This window comes from Hemicordylus capensis, chromosome 4 (genome assembly GCF_027244095.1).
Source record: "Hemicordylus capensis ecotype Gifberg chromosome 4, rHemCap1.1.pri, whole genome shotgun sequence".
Lineage (NCBI taxonomy): Eukaryota > Metazoa > Chordata > Lepidosauria > Squamata > Cordylidae > Hemicordylus > Hemicordylus capensis.
The window spans coordinates 223,108,863-223,126,359 of NC_069660.1; the positions used below are offsets into that span (position 1 = coordinate 223,108,863).

The 17,497-nt window shown below is 39.4% G+C and overlaps 2 protein-coding genes across 10 annotated transcripts in view; one reads left to right on the forward strand and one right to left on the reverse strand.

Moving 5' to 3' along the window:
• Positions 1 to 14,296, reverse strand: part of SALL3 (spalt like transcription factor 3) — a 24,948-nt gene extending 10,652 nt beyond the window's left edge. For all 3 annotated transcript variants that reach the window (XM_053246087.1, XM_053246086.1, XM_053246089.1), the window contains exon 1: positions 13,781 to 14,296. In XM_053246087.1, coding sequence (XP_053102062.1) covers positions 13,781 to 13,859 — 79 coding nt within the window. In that variant the 5' untranslated portion in view covers positions 13,860 to 14,296. The remainder of the gene's footprint in view (positions 1 to 13,780) is intronic.
• LOC128323295 (uncharacterized) lies at positions 268 to 17,497 on the forward strand. 7 transcript variants are annotated; one of them, XM_053246091.1, is made up of 3 exons: positions 268 to 510; positions 14,871 to 14,960; positions 16,803 to 17,497. In XM_053246091.1, the coding sequence occupies exons 1-3, from the start codon at positions 404 to 406 to the stop codon at positions 17,197 to 17,199; spliced, it is 594 nt and encodes a 197-aa protein (XP_053102066.1). In that variant the 5' UTR covers positions 268 to 403; the 3' UTR covers positions 17,200 to 17,497. The 7 variants fall into 7 exon arrangements, 6 of the variants coding, with proteins under 6 accessions (XP_053102066.1, XP_053102065.1, XP_053102068.1 ...); XR_008306190.1 differs by lacking the exon at positions 268 to 510 and adding an exon at positions 12,711 to 13,573 and having other exon boundaries at positions 16,798 to 17,497; XM_053246090.1 differs by lacking the exon at positions 268 to 510 and adding an exon at positions 12,711 to 13,573.

The following is a 17,497-nucleotide window of genomic DNA, read 5'->3' on the forward strand; positions in this document are numbered from 1 at the left end:
ATAAACCAAGCATGCCCTTCACTTTCAGTCCCAGAAATAATTTTTTGCCCCCAAACTGTTTAGTCACCTACAGATTTAAAATTAGCCTACTAATTAAACCAACAAACCTTATAGCCCTAGAAGACACTCTTCAATCTTTCACATATCTAGTGGCAGTTAAGTCCTCCTGATTTCACTGATCTCAACTTTCAAATGTGTGTTCAAGGCTGCAATCCTAAACACACTTACTAGGGAGTAAGCTCCACTGAGCACAGTAGGACTTCTGAGTAAAGATGCATAGGCTTGTGCTGATTAAGTATTGAGAAATAAGACAGTGAAGTAAAATGTTATGGATGCTTTGTATCTTTTTTGACTATTTATTAAAATTTAACTTTCATCCAGCGGCGTAGCTATAATTGAGCGGATGGGTTCAAATAACCCTGGCTCCCAAGCTCCTGAGGGCTCCCCAGCTCTACCCCTCCCTATTTTCTTTATGATCTCCCTCACGCTGAGGGGCCGCCAAGAAGAGGGGTAAACACAGGCCCCTTTCTCAGCTACCCGTACATTCATCTTTCAGCTTCATTATGAAATGGAAACCATTACTTTTCACTTGTGTCAAAACTAAAAGAGTAGACTACAAGCAGCCATTACAAAACGTTTAATAATATATTGTGATTTTGTTTAAACTCTACAGGCATGCAGGGCTGACATCCAGACTAAGTTACTCAGTAGTAATACTCAGGAGTTATTCTAAAGGACTACTTAATTTCAGTAGTATTGTTCAGGAATAATTTACCCTGCCTGTCAGCCACTATTTTTAAATGAGGATCTAAACAAATTAGCCTTCCTAATAGTACAAAAAATGAAGTAGTGGTAATTATGGAGATGCTTCTTAGCTACATATTATACAATAGTTGTTTTCCTCAAATATAAGCACTGGCTGATATCTTAAGCACCAACTGACATTCTGACTAAATTTACTCAAAGAAGTCCCACTGAAATTAAAAGCACAGGTTAGGCATGCCTAACCTGTCATCAAAGAGATTTCCTCAAGTAAATTTAGTCAGTATGTCAGCCACAATCTATGTTTCAGAAGATATTACAATAGTTATATATTCATAATATAAAATGAGATTGTATTTTGTACTTTGATATCAATTTGAAACAAGATGGCAGAATGTCTATTGCACACTCGGGTACTTGCATCACAAAAGCTTTTGCAAATCTTATACTATCCCTGAGCCATTAGATTTAAGTTTTACAAAATTATGTTTTCAGTGACAAAAAAAGCTTGCCACTTCTTTAAAACTGTATTAATTATAAAAGAAAGGAGATGAAATCAGTGTTCAGAGGCTTATCCACATGCTTGGAGTACTTTACTTCAGTCCTTTTTTACCCCTTAGCTAAGACATCTTGATTTACTTTTCAGATTTTTAAAAAACAAACTATTCCTACAATCACACACACACTGAATCCTTATTTTTCTACAGTAAAGAAAGTATAGGGCTGGGAGGAGGACAATCACTGGTATACACTTCACTATTTCGTTCCCCAAGTTTACTGGAAAGTTTAGCACAGTGATCCTCCATACAAACAATTTAAATTAAGTATTCCTGAGGTTGCTTGATTCAGAAGATGCAGTTTCATTTTTTAATCCTGAAAAAAGCCATCTCTCTCTCTCAGACCAATCCTAACCAGATATATATGTGAGATGCACCATATTCAGGGATCCACACATTTATGTGGATCCCTGAATATGATGTATCTCACATATCACCACCAATTTCCTCTTTTTCCTTGGATCCTTTTCTGGCACACAGGAGAGATGCAGGTCTTCTGTCATTTGCACTGGGATATGGAGATGGTAAAAAACAGTGGGAGCCCTCACCTGCTGCTCAGAAAGGGTCCCTGCTGTCACCTTCTCAAAAATGGCCGTGGAAATGAAATCTCTGGTGAGGAGACCTGTGTGGTGCTGGGCATCCTGATCTTCAGAGGGCTTGGGGCACTCAACACTGGTAAGCTGGCAAGTGGATTTGAAGTTGGCTGATCATATTCAGATATATCAAAAACTGTTCAAAAGCCCAGAAGAACCATTGGGCTGTGGAGGACAAGGTCACATATTCAAGCCCTGCTCTCCCTGAAAAATAGTTAAAGCAAGTCTTCACAACTTTTCTTTAGATCTAGGAGCCAGACAATGGACACTTGACAAAATTATTGGATTTAGTGACAGACATTATATGGGGAGGGTAAATAGGTTTCTGTGTATCCCCTTTAAAAGTAACATAGTGAGAATACAAAACAGGCTGCCTAGGACAAATAAAATGTTTATTAAATTAAATAACTCTACCTCAGTCTGGGTGCCATGATTAAATTCTAGGTGTCATGGCTTTCTGGTTAACCAGATTATTGTGCTGTCTGAATTGATAAAAAGTTAGTTATAAGTTTATTCGGTCATTGACCAGCAAATGATAAAAATATTATTTGCATTTGAGTGACAAATAAACTGTGGTTTAATATTGCTTTTCACCTCCTGATTTGTGCTAACTGGGGGTTAGTCTAATTGTGAATTCACAAACCAAGTTATGACTGTTGCTCTGCCTCTGGAGGACACTGCCGCTAGAAAATTGAGTGTTGAGAAGACAGAAATTTAGAGCAGACAAGCTGTACTAAACCATGGTTTGCCTGAATGTTTGGAAACGAAAACCATGGTTTGAACTTTAAACTATAACAAGTACAAACCATAGTTTGCCATCTTATCTGAACTGAGCCACGCTGATACAAGTACAGTGCTTAAAGGGAAGTAGTGATTATTTCATATATCATATATTTATTGTTTCTGAGATTAAAAAATGGTATAAAGTACCTAAGCTGGATGAGGAAGACCTGGGCTCAAATCCCTGCTCAGCTATGAGGCTCAATGGGAAGCGGCTTTGGACAATTCACACTATCTCTCAGTTGTGCGGAGAAAATAGAATGACCCAATGTACACTGCCTAAAGCTTTGTGGAAGAAGTGCAGAATAGGAATGAGTTAAGTTAATATTTTATTTGTTATTTAAAAAAGAAACTATTTATGTTTCCAAAATAAAAATACAAGGTCTAATATAACACTGCAGAATTGTTTTCACAGACACTTGGGGTCCAACACTGTCGCCAGATATATGAAATTAATGGAAAACCTCAACCTAAACAACCTAAAATAAACCTTATTTTTGGCTGTATCTGACAGATCAGAGTAACAGGAGATAATGAAACTGATTTTTAACAAAATAACTGTAAAATCACCATATCTTACCAAAGGATTTTTAAAAATTCATTTGAAGACATTTCTTACTACTGACAATACTTATGTTGATTCATAATAACTCACTAGCAGAAACTGTGCACCACTTTTTGAGCACTGAGACACTTCACAGAAATTAAGCTCTGATTCTAAGCATTGTTAAAGGAATGCAAGTTCCGCAAAACATTAATGGAACTCACTTTTATAAAAAGTTTAATATGAGAGTATACAAATACATGATTTCATACTGAAATAGCACATACAATTCTTCTGGACTAAAGAAAAGAATAGGGCAAATTATGGCTCTTAAGTAGTCTTATAGAAAGAAAGAAAGAAAGAAAGAAAGAAAGAAAGAAAGAAAGAAAGAAAGAAAGAAAGAAAGAAAACACAGTTGAAATATATAGTGATGCAGCTTGCAATTAATTTTCTCTCCTGCCTTCTGTTTTGATTATTCAAATAAAAATCCCTATAGAACCAGGCTTTTCCATTGATTTTAAAAGAGAATTCCCCATTGCCTTTGATAGAATTGCCTATAACAACATTTTGTTGTCTTGAACATTTTTTTTTCTCATGCTGCTTAAATACATCTGTACTTGGCAAGTTTAAACTCTGATCACATTCAGCACTTTCAACTCTTATGTTTTAGAAAATAACTTGTATATTTCTGTGAACATCACACACACACACACACACACATTTCTGATAATTTACAGCTTGATTTGTTATCCCCCATATAACCCCCAAAATTAATTCATAAAATTGAGTATTTCGTGTAACACCTAAAATTAATCCATAAAGTTGAACAATATAATTTTCATCAATTGAGTCAATTTATAATCGCACAAGTTTTAGTAAAGTAAGCTGTTTATCAATAAACAATTGTACAGTTTAAATAAGGAGTCCCTAGGTTTTAGATATTTGGTAATATCCAACCATCTTAATTCATGACCTGGGACTTCTGTTTTCCTTATGAATAGGTTACTTTGGATTTAGGACTTTTCAAATCTTACAACTTAGCAGAAGAACAGCCATAAAAGTATATCTGATGCAGCTATTAATTAAGAGTAGATTTAGGATGCATAAGGGTCAGCATAGCAAACCTTAAACCAAAACTCAAAGCAGTGATTTTAAAATTTGGATTGTTAGCTTATTCTTGAGGAAGGCACTGACACTAAGTGTAAACACATTTCTTGGAATCAAGTCTCACTAGAATCAGTCGGACTTGCTTCAACATCATGGGGCTTAAAATTATCTAAAGAGTTTAAAGGGATATGGTGCTAGCCATAATCTATAAAGCAAATCTAAAATATGTCTCTCTCCCCTGCCCCACCACCCCTAGATCATTGGGTTACTCAGGACTACATGTGCCTTAGTTTGTATCTTTGAGGCAGGTTCAGTGAGCTGATGTGGGAAGAATTTTTCTTTCTTTATGTTATGATACACATCCTAATCCAGAGCACCAATTCAATAATATTTGGATTATCAACTAGAAATGTGGACTGGGTTCTAGGAACGGAACATCGACAACAGTTGTCATTCATGTAATTCCAGTTACTTCAGTGGTGAAACACCAATCTCAATAAACTACTTTTAAGGGTACTGTCAATGTTTATGTAGCAAGCAATGCATTCCATTACGAAATTCATTCATCTCAGCAGACAGAAACAGACAGACTGAAGAATATCCCTCAGTGAACTTCAGAAAACATGCTGTCAGTTCACAATTATGGTAGGTTTTTTCTCTGCAAACAGAGGATGTTAATACATCCTGCCAGATCTCTTTTATGAGACCAAGATACATTTATTTACTACCACTGAAAACAGTCCAGATTTTCCACTACAGGAGGCATAACATCAATATAACACATACTTAAATATTAAGGAATCATATTTAATCCTAATAAATCAAAAGAACAAAATCCTTAAAATCTGCAAAATGCTACCACAGATACAGGTGCTTTCTTACACCAGCCTCCGAAAATAAAATAACATTTGCACATGTAGGACAGACCTTTCCCATCATCATGAGTCCACTTTGCCTTTCTTGGTTCCACCCCCTCCAATTTTTTGTAGGTGCCTTTACTTAAGTTTACTCCATTTATACCATTTCCTAAGAAGAATGGCATAAAAAATGGTTACCCTGAATAACTGTTCCCTCTATATGGCTTTTATTATAACATTTCTAGTTTTCTAAATTAGACCCTTTTTAATTATTTCTTCTAAAGACCATTACAAATTAAAACCCTGTTCCTAATGAAATTCTGTTTTATTGTTAATACAGCTCCCCATATTCTTTAAAACTACTGACAAGTTTTACATGTAGTTTAACAAGATAAAGAAGGACTTTTAGTCATATGGCAAAAGAGTATATCAGACAGTTATAACTAATATGTTTACATCACTTGTTCACTTCCTATTGGCTTGAAACCAGGAAAGGACAAAAAATGGTAAAGTTTGTTTCTATGCAAGGTATAAATGTCTGGGAAGAAAGTGCATTCCTCCAGTGTGTTGGAAAATCTTACATTGATTTTTAAATATATGTATCTCCCCACACACACCCCCAGGGAAAAACTACTAGCCAACCTACAGAATTTGTGATATACAGTACATAAGATAACCTAACATTATGCTTGTCTATACAATGAAAATAGCTTTAAAATCTGACATTAAAGGTGCAAAAGGCTTTCACACACAAGTATAATACATCTTAAAATATAGGCATTAGCCAGTTTCTCATCCAATTAAGCTTCCTTATTACTGATGGCTACTCAAATAGAGATTGACAAGTTTTATACATTCAGTTTGTCAAAATGACATAATATTTCCATTATATTTTCAAACATAATTTTACTTATTAAAAACTATTTTGTGGCAATATAAATGCTAATGAATATATTAAATGGGTTTTTCTTAACTGAACAACTCTTATCATTTCCTTGTACTTTAGATTATTAATATTACATTTTTACTTTAGCTGTACCATCTCTTAAAATGTCACATTTTTTGAAAGTGAGGGCATTATTTTATCTCAAATTAATTCTTTTTAACTTTTTTTATGATAGGTTTGAATCCCATAAAGAAAGATGAATTATCACATACTGAGCCCAAGCTGTGAAACAGGAGGAGACAAATAGAGACCCCTACTGTGTTTAACAACGTAGAAGAAATTCCAGACTCAATAGAAAAATTTCTATCCTTTTTCCTCAGGCCACATAAGCTGATAATATGAATGTGAACAGAGGAGGGCACTCTTGCTATGCAAAACATGCAGTGACCCTGGTATACATTTTGATCTATTCAGTGGCCTAAATTTCAGAATTTAAGTTAACAGCCACCTGTGGCATAGTCACTAATGCTTTCTGCTTAAAACATATGCAACATCTAACCAACCACTAGGGCCTTTGTGTGCACAGATGCAGAACATACTGAGCATTCCACATTTTATTTTGACTATTTGTAAAAACATAATTAGTATCACATATTAAAATATAACAATTTATTTTGTAACACGTGGTAAGCAATGATACATAAATTATGTGGCAATATTTAAAAAGTTATACCAATATTTGCAATTCATTGTAAACTACCAGGTGGTTTCTTGGTATGCAAACTGGAATGATAGTATCTTTTGTTATAAGCAATGCTAAACTTTGATCATTTCCCTATAATAAATACATCTAGAAATATGAATAACAGGGCACTAAATAATGTAAGAATTTAAAAAAAAAATATGACTAGTTTCAGATATGAAAACTACAAGCTTATTAACAAAGCAAAAGCCAACAAACTGATCTAGTTTGATGACTACAGATTTGCAAAAAAAACCCCTCAAAACCCAGTCAAAACCAATACTACAGAATCTTCTGTACAAACTGTCAATGCGACCTCATTGATAGCAGTGAAGCTATTTGCATATGTACATGTTACAAGATCAGGCCTGAAGTACAGTGATGCCTCACTGATCTATGCCCCATAGATAACTGGTATCATGAGCAAACCAAATATCAGCTACCATTATGCTTATGAAACATTAATACACATAAATAAGTAGTATTTACAGAACCCTTAGTTATTCTGAAGACTCTCCTAGAAGAATAACCAACAAAGTCATTTTGATTAACCAAAACAAAACTGCATCAACACTGGCAGGGTTAATTAAGCAATTGAAGGCTGCATAAAAGGAAACTCTCTCCACTTCTTTAGGGCTTTAAGCACGTGTGTTGAATGAGATGGGTATTTGATAAGCTGTACAGAATGTAGCAAAACTCACAAGAATCTCTAGTTAACACTCAAATTTGGTGTTAACACTTAACAGAACAGTGGTAAGCCATGCTGCCAAGGTCAACTGCACAGATGTACTAATTGTATTATGAGCTTGACATCTAGTGGCCACCCCTGGCAGGGCAAAGCAGGCAAAGGTTAAATCAGCAAGCCTTGTCAAAGCACTTCTAACTACCCACCCTCAGGGAGAGTCCATCGGAAGCTTGTTGGCACTCCACGCAGTCCCACCTTTTCACTGACACCAAACAAAAAGACTTTGTAGTACACTGGACACTAAAGCACAGGAAATAGAAAAGGGGTGGTCTTGAACACTAGACGTAAAATGTGAGAGTTTGAATTGGAAAAAGAAGAAAAGCATTACTCTGTACAATATACAGACATAGTATTGCGTTTTTCAGAATTGGCTTTAGCCTGTGGAGACTGTCTTATTTTCTAACTGAATAGCCAAAACCTTCTAGAAGAAATGAATGCTGCACAGGTACATCTGACACATACAGTAATTAGATAAAATAATAACTCTCAATCTGGTGTTTCTTTTCATTGATGGTAAACTATTTTACAAAAAGAATCACTAATCATTTATATTTTCTACAATACTGATGCATCATGATTTGTAATTGCCTTTGGGAAAAATCTTGTACTTGCTCTGTGGTAAAAACCCACAGATATCAGGAGAACTATTCTCAAGCAAATTTATGAAGACTACAGCCATGGCTTCACCCCCTCCTATCAACACTTAAGTTTTAATTTCCTAAAAAACACAAAAATAACTCTAAAGATAAACTTTCTCATCTATGAAAATGTTGCAAGTGAAGTGTAATATTCATTTTAAAATGAAGCCACAATGGAGATTTTGCAGTACTAAAGTGAGCATAAGTCTCTTGATCTCTACACTGACCATAACTGTTGAAATAAAATAGTATTAGTAAACCTAAATATTGCCTTCATTATTTGTAAAGCATACTATCATTTTGCATGCAAAATACTCAATTTCTATGTTTTCAAATGTTCACCTTCTGTTTGGTTTTGAACCAAGTATGTCAAAAACTATTTAATCAGTATCACAGAAGATCGGCTTTATTATCAGAAAAACTGAATGGATCATGTCCTTACTAATGAATGTTCTATAGATATGCTGGTGTTGGTTTGGCAGTCAATCAACAAATCATGTAATGAAATAAAAGCCACTATTTTCTCAATGCTTGAAAGGAAAAAGCACACAATTTTGTTTGGATTGTTTATAATTTCAAAGTATTCATACTTAAGAATTCTGAGAGGTAGCTTTAAGAACATTTAGAATTTAAAAAAACACTTTGTAAAGTAAAGTGATCAAGATTCATATTTATGAATATGAACATACAGCTGATATTCATTGTATAACTAAGGGAGTTAATTGTAATGATTTTTCAAATAAAATTAAACGTTCTTATTCACGGAAGGCATATGTTTCACTGCCTCCTTGAGAAGGCATCTTTGGGATTAGTAGCACAAAAGAATCTGAACCTCTTTAGTCTGCTCTATCATTTGCATACTAAAATAATCAACTTTTTAATTAATTCCTGCTACTAAACCATACTTTTTTAGTTTTGAATAGCATATAAGATGTGATGTAAAAGTGTATAATCCACGCATAAGTCTAAAAGTACTGTTACTAAAATAATGTTCTTTCCTCATACTAACAGTTAAGCAAATGTTTTATTCTTAAATTGAGAAAACAGAGACAATTAGTATTTTAAGCAGAATGTTTGTACAAGTCATACCATTTCATCTTTAACTGAGTGTTTGCTGTCACCTTACGTGTTCTTGAGAATTAGAGCTTATATAAAGAACTATTTATATAAAGTACTATTTATACTATTCTCAGTCTACATTATTAACAGGAACAGTAGTAAGTACATTTTTATATATGCTCATGGTAAACCCATTTTTTTAAAAAAAATAACTACAACATAACTGGCCACATTAAATGAGAAGGAAGTAGAATAACCTCCCAGAAATACAGAGGTGAACTACTAGTTCAAAATAGGTATATTTCAAATTTAAATGTTCAAATTATAATAGCAGAATTTCAAGACAATTTCAGTGTGCAGTAAAAAATTTATAACACAATATATATCTTTAAAAATGTTTTATAGGTCACATAACAGTACTGCAAGAGTTTGTTCCCTTTCAACTCAAATCACACAACAATAAGTGTTACTTAAACCTTACAAAACACATCTTTTCAATCTCTTCCAGTAATAATTTTAAGTCTATCACTTCTCAATTATTATCTACTTGAAAATTCTGACTTCTCCCCTTCCCCCAAAATTGTGGCTACATTTGGGTAAAAAGTGTGTGTAATGTTTCCATTTACTGCAGCAAAACAAGGTTGTTCCGTAGTGCTTGTAATCTGTTGATTTAGAGAGAATCATTTAACCAGGGAAGTAAAGTCTCCTGTTATTTGAGATTAAACTCATTCAGCACAGAGAACAGCAAATTTACCATACTGGGTTTTATAACAACTCCTTCATTTATTGTGCCACTCTTTATAATGACCATTTCTTTCAATATGGCACCCTTTAAAATGTTTTGTGCATAAATAGCTTTTGTTCACTACTTGTCAGCATAAACTGCTAAGCAGATTCTAATTAATCACTGCATGTAAGCATTCATTTTCCAAATTACCAAAAGCATGATCTATGTTTTCTACAATAAACACTTCAAAATGGTGTGCAACCTATGACATTCTTAGTTGTTTTCATATTTCTGAGACACTAAGTCATGACATAAAGTTACACTGCACTATAGTTCAATCTGACTTCAACAATTATTTATTGTATTTCTAAAACTTCTATTGTTAACACTGCCACCTAAATTGACTGGCCTTCATATAACTTTAAATACGGCCTAATGTTTATCTTATACTCTGTCAAACTGTCAGCTTTCTTTTTGCTACTGTGTAACATAATATCAGGGAGGGGAAAAAGAGCATTCACTCTTAAAAAGCTTTTATTAATGAAAGTACACTTTAATTGCAACATTAAATGTGATTCTCATGTACAGAACATATGTAAGCAAGATTTCTTGACTTAGCAGTAGCTTAAGCAATTCTATTATATCAAAGACTAAGAAGTTTTAAAATACTAAAAAGAACCAAGAATAAAATATATTTACAGTAATGGTTTATCTTTTAAAAATAACTACAAGTCTACAGTTGTTGTTTGCCTGCTTTAAAATGTGAAGGCTAGTTGTTGGCCTGTTGCAAAACAGTTGTCAGAAACTGTGGCAATGCCTTGACTATAACTGTAAACTGTAATGAAGAGAGCTGACTTTACAAGAAATGTTTGAACTCTAGCAGCTTGTTCTCCTGCATATATCAAACCAGTTAAACTCCTTTAAAGCTAAAAACATTTACACTTAATAAGGTGTAGATTATTTGCACCACACTCCTGAGGATTACATATACTGCAATTCATGTACATCACCCTAGTCATATTCTGAAAATGAAAGTGCAACACATAAGCAGGAGTACCTCAGCTTGCTACTAATTGCCTACAAAAATGTGTTACTCTATTAATTAAAATATGTTTTATGAAGAAGGAGCAGCACATTTCGAACACAATGTTCTAAAGCTGAGAAGTATTTACATTGTTGCATTTTAAGGCTGCTGTGAAAGCCGATTTTGAGCTATTCAGGGACCACAATAATAACGCTTTAAAATTCCTCACTGGGATGCAATGTAGTCCTTTTGATGGAAAGACTGTCTTTCTCATTCGGCAGAAATAAATCCATTCATTTGATCATGTAGTCATTGAGGGCAATACAAAACAAACCAAGTGTGAGAAATTCTATGTGATGAAGTAAACAAAACAAAACCCCAAAAAAAGAAAAAAAAAGAAAAACCATTTCCATAACAAAAAGATTCTTTGTTCTTAATCTACCCACCATATGCAAGCGTTTCTTTTTAGCATATCTCCTGTTCTAATCTCGGGTGACATGGCTACATAGATAAGACTCACTTAAAAAAACACACACACACACACACACACATACACAACCCTCCTAGTTTAACAATTTTCTTCCATTTATTAACTCACCAGAACTGCCATAATGAGGCAGTCCGGTTTTTTTCTTGTGAACTTTAAAATATATTCCTGGTATTGTATACAATTTTTAAACCAAACACCCTAACAGTCTATTGCGGGTTTAATTAACAAAACTATGTTTTCAAATAATTGTTCATTTGTTTATGTTAAAATGTTTGAACAATGTTAATAGTAAAGTAGAAAACACGTTACTTTATATATCAGCTGTAATGCTGGGAACTTGTTTCACCATCTATCCATTATTGCCATAATCCAAAAAGCTTTTCACATTAGTGGTTGCAGCCAACCCCTTTCCTTCTGTTTTGGAGTCCTTTTAGGAAAAGGAAATGGTGGGAGTAGTAGTCCTGAATATTTCCCAATCTAACAGATGTTTTAACCTTATGAAGTCAATTCATACTGCCCTACGCTTCAGGACTGTAAAGTTCATTTCAAATAGTCAAAAATCCTTTGTTGCCAACTTTTTTCTTTTCCCAGATGCACCTCCTTGACTGAAGCACCTAGGTGCCCTGTTTTTTCTTGGGTAAAATAAAAGGAAGAAGGCAAGCTAAAGTGTGTGTTGATAAGGAAATATAATCTTTATGGCAATATTATATTATTAGCATAGAAATTTAAGTGATAACTGTATGAGAGAAAGAATGAAGAACTTCCAAGGGTAAGATTCTGCCATCTTCACAAAAAAAGTGGAACTAGAGGTAGAAATGCTATGGCAAGTGTTATTGCCACATGCAGTTAGCATATTTTGAAATGAACCTAGTAAACGGGGGGGGGGGAAGGCTACTAAAAAACAGTTTAATCAGCTGCAACAAAATATATGTTGAAATCAAGGTAAACTATTTTATTAACATGTTTGGTGAGTCTGAGTGCCTTGGCATGGAGGGGGCCAAATAAATTCCTTACTGTCTTCTAATAAAGGGGGAAAGAGTATGGCAATTAATAGTTGACCTCCAGTCCTAGACAACCATGTACAACTTCATGGCAATAGAGATGGCAGGGAGTTAGGCGTGAGGGGAACTAAGCTTGCCTGAGGGCAGGCAATGCATCCACCCCAGGCCTTGACAATTACTCCCAAGCCTCACCTCAACTGCCTCCCTAACATCCAGGCAGACATCTTTTCCCTTTGACCCCTGACCATCTCACACTATTTAGAGGGCACACCCTTCTCTTTCGACCACCCCCACCTTCTCCACCTCTAGGCCTGTTTCCTTGGGAGAGAGTCAGGAAGTCACAGGAGCTGATAAAATCTACTTCAGAACCACTCGGCCTGCGTAATCTCTCCGGGGTGTTTGAGGGAGGAGCCTTAGGCCACTGGGGCGTCGAGGAAGCCCCCTCCCTCAAGAGCCCCCGCCCTTAAAAAAAACAAAAAAAACCCCGAGGAGTTCCCCTTAAGGTGGCAACCCTAAACCCGCTTTACCAGGAAGTAAGTCCCACTGAACTCAACGGGGCTGACTTCAGAGTAAAAACACGGCTAGGACTGGGCTGCGAGAGTCTCCTGGGCCGAAGGAGGGAGCGCTTCGTGGAGCTTGCTTGCTTCTTGTCAAGGGGGACGACCGCCGTCAGGGCCGCTTCCGGGGGTTGCACCAGAGCTCCGTATCGGCGTGTGCGTCCGAGCCCTGTGGCGGGGTTGAGTTTGCAGCAGCCCCAACGCCGTCCTTTTTATCACCTTCCTCAACTTTTACTAACTTTCCGCCTTGGAGAAAGAGAGACACGGGTGGAGGGTGGGATTTCTCCAGTTTATTCTAAAGAAAATAAGCCCAGATAGAGAAGGGATGGGAACTGGGAAGCGAGTCCTGGCCGCTGCCGGCGGCGACAGGCTGGGGATGGCTTCTAGTCCCTCTCACACCTCCTCAAATCAGACTTCCACCCCGTGTCGTCTCCCTCCAAAACCCAGCCATAATTTACGCGACCAGACACAGACCGAAGGCCGGCAGGGAGTTCGTGGGAAGAGGTGGGCACTTGCTCCAGGAGCAGATGCAGGCGAGAAAAACTTAGGCAGAGCTGCTGAACTTTACTTCCCATCTGAGTTTATCTTGCCAAGAGGATCGTTTCTATGCCCAGCGTCATCCCAGTAATCTAGTAAGAAGAAATCCACTGGATCCCAGCACCAGGAAGCACCAAACACACACACACACACCCCAGCCCCATCCTGCCTTACCCTGCTCCGAAAGCACCTCGGCTTGCAGCTCCTCGTCCGACTTGAGATGCTGGGGCTTGGCTTGCTTTCTCCGAGACATGCTGCTAACTGAGGCGTCTTCTTGTGCCTGCTTTTTGCAGAGGCATCAGCGAGAGGTGGAGCGCTGGGAGAAGGGGGGGCTGGGGTGGAGTGTTTAGGTAGGTGGGAAAAGACTTAGTCGTGAGGAAAAGTCGAGTCGGTGGCGTCGGACCAGCCCCCCCCTCCCCTCGCTCCTTATTTCACCAACAAAAAATTGGGGGGAGGGGAAAAAATCACAACCCACCCAAGCAAGCCAAGTGGTGGTGGCAGATCAGCCGGGCGGGGGATGCGCGGGGTTGTACTGGGTGCGCTGCAGGCTGGGGCGGCTGCGCGGCTCGCGCATGGGGCTCAGTAATTATGATTGTGAATAATGCATGGCGATTAATGATGCTGGGGGCGAGCGCGGATTGGCCCGGCTCCAGCGGACTCGGGCTGCATATGTAAATGAGGGATGGCGCTCAGCAATTAGCCGCTTCAGTCCGCCAAATGATGCGTCTGCCCGGCACCAGCAGCGCCTCCTGCAAGAGGCACCGACTGCAGCAGCAGCAGAAGGGACACAGGCGGCAGCAAAACACGCACACACATACACCAAAGGGATCTCTGCGTGTGCATTCACTTTACACAACATAGGTGCAAGCTTCACTGCTGGGGAAGGGCATGATCTTCGCGGCTTTCTGTCTCTGTCCCTCTTCTACCTTCCCTTCTTCACTTCGTTTGCTCGGTTCTCTCTTTTTAAAAAAAATTTACATCACTGTGTCTTTTTTCCAGGTTCCGCCTTACCCAGAAGTTAGTCTGCATAGCACTTAGTTTTTCGGTGGCGCCTATAATTTCTTCTGGCGGAGAGATGAAAAAGGAGCAAACTTTTTGCCTGTGTGTGTTTCCTGTCTTGTTTTTCACATTCTTGCCTTCTCTGCTTCTACTTCTCTCGCGGGCGCAGAAGGGGGGGGCGGCAAACAGACAGCCCAAACTCGAAGACCTTGGGGACAGTTCTGTCTTTCACCTCTTGCCTTCTTCCTCCTTCTTTGTCTTGCAGCTTCTCCCTCGCCAACAAGAGCCTTCCCGTTGGTGCCGCCGCTCGCTGTTGCTGCTGCTGCTGGTGGTGGTCACTTCCTGTTGTCCAGTGGTAGGAAGTTTTCTTCCTCTCTCCGATGCAGGTTGCAATGTGACTTTTGTGTGTGTGTGTGTGTAGGCGGGGGGTGGCACTCCTCTTCACTTGCTCTTGTCTCTCTTCTCCTGAGTTGCTGCGCCCTCAGTGCCAAGGATCTGGCTTTTGTTTGGAAAGAGAGACAATCCTTGATCTCCAGCAAAAAGAACCACCGACGACCCCCAGCGAGGCTTTGAGGGGGGTGTGGTGGCGGTGGACGAAGGTGGTTGATTGTTGTGCTGCTTGGGGGTGGGTATTCCCTCGCCGCCGCCGCCGCCTCCTCCTCTCCCCCTCCACCTTCCTTCTCCTGCTCGCCGCTCCCGCAGTCTCGATTGGGTGGGAGATGGCTTGGCACGCTGGCGCTCGCCAATCGATGCCTCCCCTCGCGCTGGAGAAGGAGGAATGTGCGCAGCCAGGGCGTTGCTGATTTCGGCAAGAAGAGAAACTTTCAAGTTTGGGAGCGGCGGGGCTCGCCCAGCGGCCGCGGCGGCTCCTCCTCCTTCTCCACCCTCTCCTGCTGCTGCTGCCCCCTCGCCGCCGCCTGATGAGCAGCTCTCGGCCGCCACTGAGAGCGTTTCTCAGCAAACACTTGCCCACCAGTGGCTTTTTCTCCCAGACACGCTATTTTCACGGGTTGTGTGGGTGGTTGTTGTTTTTTTTAAAGGGGAGGAATTCCCTGTCCTTTCGCTTCGATTCTTTCCAGGAAACTTAACACCACGCCACCGCTCCAATTTCGCCCTGATCTGCTTTGGTAGCTAGTTGGGGGTGGGTGGGAAGCGGAGGAGGCTGAGGGTGCTCTAATTCGAATCCCCTTTCCACCCAAATCCCAAAGTGTGGAATAAAACTCAGCCACAAGTTTCTCTCTCTCCTCTGGTTCCCACGCGTGTGAACCCAAGACTCCTATAACAGCAGCCACCGCTAGGATGTACCCCTGGACAATTCGCATCTCCATCCTCGGCATCACCGCGGGGAATGGGGTGCACTTCTTTCCCTCGCAATTATTAGAGTCCCCCTCCCATCCGCCCTTTTCTGTGTCATTATTTCCCAGTCACTCCTAGGTTTCACCTGCTTGCTTTTGACACCGCATCTCTCTTCCCGGCAAACCTTTGTCCTGAATGTAAGCGACCCTCTGCCCATACTCCCTTGTCTGGGGACTGGAGTCCTTGGGGTCAGGTACCCACTTTGCTGGAGGAGGGAGTGGGGACAAAAGCGTGGGCAGGGGATTCGGAGAAATCCCTGAGTTCCCTCAGTATCTTTCCCTACCCCCCCCCTTCATGTAATCCATCCCCAGCCCTTGAGGGCTTTCAAAGCTCGGCTTCTTTGTGGGGTGGGGGCGGTAATACGGCTAGCTGGGTAAACTTTCCTTGCTGAGTTTAGCTGATCCAGCGCCGTTCCTCCTGATAGCATCTCCATTACCCCGGCTTTTCTTCCCGTTCTTTTCCGTTTGTTGGAAAACAAAATAAAGTTAAGTTACCCAGGGCAATCTGTCATCCCCCCCTCTCTCCCCACCCCCCTTTAAGATTAAAATACACATTTTATCAATTATATTCCAAGTTTAAAAACAAATCGAAAAGGGCTAAATAAATAGAATTGTTTCCCTCTATAACCAAGAAAGAGAGGTCATTTATTCCTGAAGGTGCTGCTTCAGGAACTCAGATAGCAGTACTGCCCTAGTCTATCTCTCCCCATATACTAGGATTTGAAACCATTTTAGGATTTGATGCTTTAACATGTGCCTAATTTGTCTTATTTGTCTTGACTTTTTTTCTTCCCTTCCTCCTCCCCGTCCCTTTGCTTTTCCAACTTTCTCCCGCAGACTAGGTTCAAGACAGCTGAAAGTTTTGCCAGCTCGGTTGGGTCATCACCAGCAGATCGCTTATGTGTTAGGGATGGTTGGCTGGGGGAGCCCATTCGATGCTATTTCCCACCAAGAAGGGAGGGGGAAGAGATAGGGCTCCAGTTCCGCAAAAATAGGGGTCTGGAGGGTGTGCGTGCGGACATTTCTACACAAGTAGCCCTTTTCAATCCCCGCGTGTGCAAAAGAACGAATCCAGGTGAACCGCAGCCCTCTGCGAGTGTTACAGAATCCTCCCGACATTGCAATAGGGAATTAAATACAGGCGGGTGCAACCGATCCCCTTTCTCCTGGCGTGTTGGTATGTCTGTCGACTACTTCGAAGCACAAAAGGACAGTTATTTCGTTTGGCTGAGATCCTAAACAGATTTACTTGGAAGTAAGGCCCATTGGAATCTGTAATCGCAAGCAAATATGTTTGAGGCATCGTGTGTGTCTAGTGTGACATTGCATGTATATAGGTGGTAAAAGTATTAAGGTATTTCCGGCCCCCCACTTCCTAATTTTTCCTAGTTTCAATCCAGTTGTTATCTAAAAGGTTTATGTATTTGTCAGACCGCATTACTTTCTGAACTTTAGAGTCGTTTCTTAAGATTTTGGGAGTTTCTAGCATCACACATGTTCTTAAAGGATTTTATTAAACTATTCTCTTTTAAAAGTT